The sequence below is a fragment of the Bidens hawaiensis genome, unplaced genomic scaffold (genome assembly GCF_021521415.1).
Source record: "Bidens hawaiensis isolate Kalapana, Puna unplaced genomic scaffold, B.hawaiensis_p1.1 tig00044377_1, whole genome shotgun sequence".
Lineage (NCBI taxonomy): Eukaryota > Viridiplantae > Streptophyta > Magnoliopsida > Asterales > Asteraceae > Bidens > Bidens hawaiensis.
Genome location: NW_027497891.1, coordinates 50,032 through 54,441, shown reverse-complemented (window position 1 = coordinate 54,441; position 4,410 = coordinate 50,032). Strand labels below are relative to the sequence as shown.

At 35.5% G+C, this 4,410-nt stretch overlaps 1 protein-coding gene across 1 annotated transcript; it reads left to right on the top strand.

Moving 5' to 3' along the window:
* Positions 1–1,150: 1,150 nt before the first annotated feature.
* LOC143594962 (uncharacterized) lies at positions 1,151–4,175 on the top strand. Its single transcript, XM_077074135.1, has 3 exons — positions 1,151–1,671; positions 1,753–2,299; positions 3,106–4,175. The coding sequence occupies exons 1-3, from the start codon at positions 1,328–1,330 to the stop codon at positions 4,021–4,023; spliced, it is 1,809 nt and encodes a 602-aa protein (XP_076930250.1). The 5' UTR covers positions 1,151–1,327; the 3' UTR covers positions 4,024–4,175.
* The last annotated feature ends 235 nt before the right edge of the window (positions 4,176–4,410 follow it).

Sequence of the window (4,410 nt, the reverse complement as noted above, 5' to 3'; positions counted from 1 at the left end):
TTAATAAAATAATAGTTATCATTCTTAAAATTTTTGCTTCAAAATTTGTTAATTTAATATTTACTTCATATTTTTTTTAAACATTTGATATTTATAATTATCTTTACTTTAATATTGTTTTAAATACTATTGTACAACGACTGTATTAATAGTGTTTAACATGTTTATTGTTTTTTGTATATTGATTATTTATTAAATGTTGTATTTTCAAGAACTACCCGTGTAATACACGGGCCTCAAACTAGTTTATTAATATTTATTAGGTGAAGCAAGTCAACCATTAAATCGGGACTAAAGTGCTAAATGCTTGAATGCAGATATGATTCTTTAAATCCTTTAAAAGTAACTATTTTTCATATTAATTAAATTCTTGAGTGTACAGAAAATTAAGAAAACCGATCTAAAATAAAAAAGATCGAACTAAAAAACCCCGATGATTGTGTTTTGTTTTCGATAACACAAAACATTCGAATAGATTCGGATTTGCGTGAAATTAAAACCTAAAAAACTGAATCAAACTTATAGATTTTCATTTATTATTTTGAATTTGATGTAATTTATAATCATTACTTTAGATAACATGTAACTCAAATACTTTACCTTAAATGCATAATAATCATTTAGTTACTAACTAAAAAAAACCCCAAAACTCATGAACTTTTTAACCGTTTATGTGTTTCGATCCTAATTTTTCACGTTCAATCGCATAACCAAAACACTTAAGCCAAGCCGCCAACCCCCCCCCCCCCCCCCCTCAATAAAAAAAGAAAAGAAAAGAAAACATTGAAACCATCCAATTTTTAAAAACCAGACAATAAAATTATTGTTTTTGTTTAGTTTTCAATCCATAACCTAACAAATGTACCATGCACGACTGCACGTTCCTACCTTATTTAATTTAGAACATTACCAACAGTTCATCCACGTTATTATGAGTGAGTTTTCAATTTTATATAGAGTGGTTGTAAGTGGAGGTGTTAGAAAATTATTTATTTAATGAGTAAATTTGGAACAATACTATTTCATTTATATTATTTTTTAATGTATTTTGAAATGAACGTGAGCAGAGAAAGAAAAAGTAATGACTGAAATATAAAAAAATAATATTTAATTAATTACGTAATGACTAGAAATGCCGAAATGGTCTTAATATTCAATATTAATGAATTTAAGAATGTCATTAATTAAAAACTCATAAAACCAAAGGACAAAACCGTAATTCCCCCTCATGCCACACTTTTCATAAAACCAGTCCCTAGGAGTATATAACATTATAACCCAAGCCGAGCCGAAGGCTAAATTAAACAAACAAAAACAGAACCCTTACATGGCAATATCGGACCACGAGCCGGATGATACAAAGCCGGCATGGGGCACATGGGAGGACCTTTTGCTAGGCCACGCCGTCCAACGCTTCGGCACAAAATGGGACTTGATATCCTCCGAGCTCCAAAGACTGACCTCGATCCATATCACTCCTGTTGACTGCCAACAGAATTACACCGAACTCAAACGCCGGTTCAACCACTCCGACGACGGCACCGAAAACGACGACGACGTCGTCGGTTTGGAGAACCGGCGTCACGTTGCAGTTCCCTGGCTCGAGCAGTTGAGGAACGCCCGAGTCACGGAACTGCAACGGGGGCTCCAGAAATGCGATCTACATATCTCGTAATACCATCATAACCTAATATTATACCCAGATCTAAATTAATAATATAACTAATTTAGATCTGGGTTTTTTGTATACAGGTCTTTACAATTGAAGGTGAAAAAGTTAAAGGAGGAAAAAGAAATTAACGGCGAGAAGATGATGACGTCAGAATTAGGGCACAACCAAAACCAAAACGAAATTGAACAAATGTTAGAAACAAAAAACCAGACGGTTGAACCGGTGGCTTCCGATTCGGTTTCCGATCGAGATAACCAGTCGGTTAACGGGTCGAACGGGAACCTGGAAACCGGGGTGGAAAAGTCGGAAACCGAACCGGAAGGTAGTAAACCGGGAAGTGATGAACCGGGTTCGGGTAATGTTGAACCGGAGTTGGGTAAAGGTGAACCGGATGGGGATGTGAGTGAGGCGCCTGAGTCGATAGCCGAGTCGAAGAGTGAGGGGAAGAATTCGGATGTGCAGAGCTCGGCGAGTAAGCGGAAGGAGGAGGGGGAGCGGGGGCTTGAGCCGTTGACGGATGAGCAGTCGACGGATAGTGTTCCTGTTATATCATTACCGTTGGTTGATTTGTTGCAGAGGCTTCATAAGGTCGGCTCGGCTGTGCTCGAGCCGCGGATCGACCAGCAGGTGAGATATTATTTTACGGATATTTTTTTTTAAAATATTTTAATCGAATATTTATTTAAATCCAAAGTATATAAAGCTTTAAATATTATTTAAATTATATTATTATTTCGACACACATGCCCCCAAACCATTAAACGGTGTACTTTACATTTGGTTTTTGCATGCAAAATGACTTAAATACCCTTAGGATTAACGGAACAAATCAATGTTTGGTTACAAAATTTAAATGTCAGGGGTTAAAGTATTAATAAAAAATTTATTTTAAGGCTGAATGGATTTAATGAACCAAAACGACAAGGGTGAAATGGTAATTTACTCTTTAATATAAGTGTATCAATATGTATGTTTTTTTTGTATATATATATTTTGTTATTGGAATGAATAATACGGCTGTGGGAAGGTACGGACCTACACTTATTATTTTGATTTTTATATAAAATGTTTTTGTCTTCATCTTTAAATTGCTAGTAATCTTAAAATTTATATAAAAGTATCATATCTTCTATAATCATTAAAATCTTTCCACATGATTTAATTATTATTATTTTTCTTTTTCTATATAAAGTTCAAATGGTCAAAGTTAAAATAATCTTTTTGTGTTGATAATTAGTGTAGGGTACATATATAATTTGTACAATGTGGTCCACAATAGTAACATCCAAACCTAATATGAGGTTTATGTGTTTGATTTTCGTTTAAGCGTGTTCGTGTTAGTTTCGGGTTGAACCTGTAAACACGCTTAATTGATATTTCATGTCGAATCCGACAAATAAAAGAAAATGAAAATGGGGTTTTATGTTTTGCAGCAAAAGATGAGGTACAAAAGCTTAATTAGGGAATTCGTTGATTATGAAACACTACAAACCAGACTTAAACAAGGCTGGTATTCCGATGGAAACGATTTATTCTTCCGTGATCTTTTACTTGTCGTTAGCAATACCCGAATATTCTTCCCGAAAGAATCCCCAGAATCAATCGCAGCCCTTGATCTTCGAGATCTTATTCTAAAGGAAATGTTGTCAATAAAGAAACAACAACTCGATACAAAACCAACCGATAAACAAACCTCGTCAAAATCTTCAAATTTGCCAACAAAACGGGCCAATGAGCCAGCTGATTCGTTACTCCTCAAACCCAAGTTAACAGGACCGATTGTCGTTTGTAGAAAACGAAGCTCGATAACAGCTAAAGCTGCAGGATCTTCTTCGGGGAAAAAAGAGCAAACAGATTCTAAAAACTCGGATAAAGTGACTGACGAGACTCTGAAAAAATCCCGAGACTCGTGTAATTTACTCGCGAAGAAAAAGGAGAAATCACTCGTTAACGAGACATTGGAAACCAAACCCGAAAGGAAGAAAAAGCTAACTGAAGCGGAAGAAAAGAAGCAAACCGCAGCCAAGTTTTTGAACCGAATGAAACGGTCCAACGAGCCGTTGCTAAGCTCATTGAAAAGCTCGTTGGACCGTGGTGGTTCGGAGAACGATAGCAAAAGTGATCAGAAGAAAAGTACTGGCAGTAAGGGCAGTGGTGGCGATGGGAAGAAAGATCAAGCGGGTAAGAAGAGTTCGGGCGGGCGACAAACGAAAGAACAGGATAGCCCCACGAAGAGGAGTGTCGGGCGGCCGCCAAAGAGGGCTGCGGTTTTGGGTAAACGGAACCGGGAACCGGTGGTGGATTCGGAGACATTGGATTCTAAGCAACCCAAAAAAAGATCAAAGAGATGAATGGTGATGGTGTAGTGATGTTAGGATTTGTTTTCAGGTATGATTCCAAACTTTAGTCTAACCTTTGTTGGTTTGTTTATTTTAGTTTTTATAAATATATGTTTAAGATAAACTAGCAACTTGTGTTTTGAATTTATACCCTTTTTGGGTAAGTAATGAATGACTTCTCTAGATAAATGATAAAAAAAACTACTCATTTTGAGTCACAATCTTGGTACTTAGGTTTAAAGTTCTTATAAGATATTACCATTAAAAGTAGTTTAATTAAATTGAAGTATTTTAAGAAGAATATGAATGGTATCAAAACAAAATCAAGAAGTTCTATCTTAGCATAACATGTAACATATTCCTAATTAAGGCATATTTTGGGATAAAGTGACACATTAG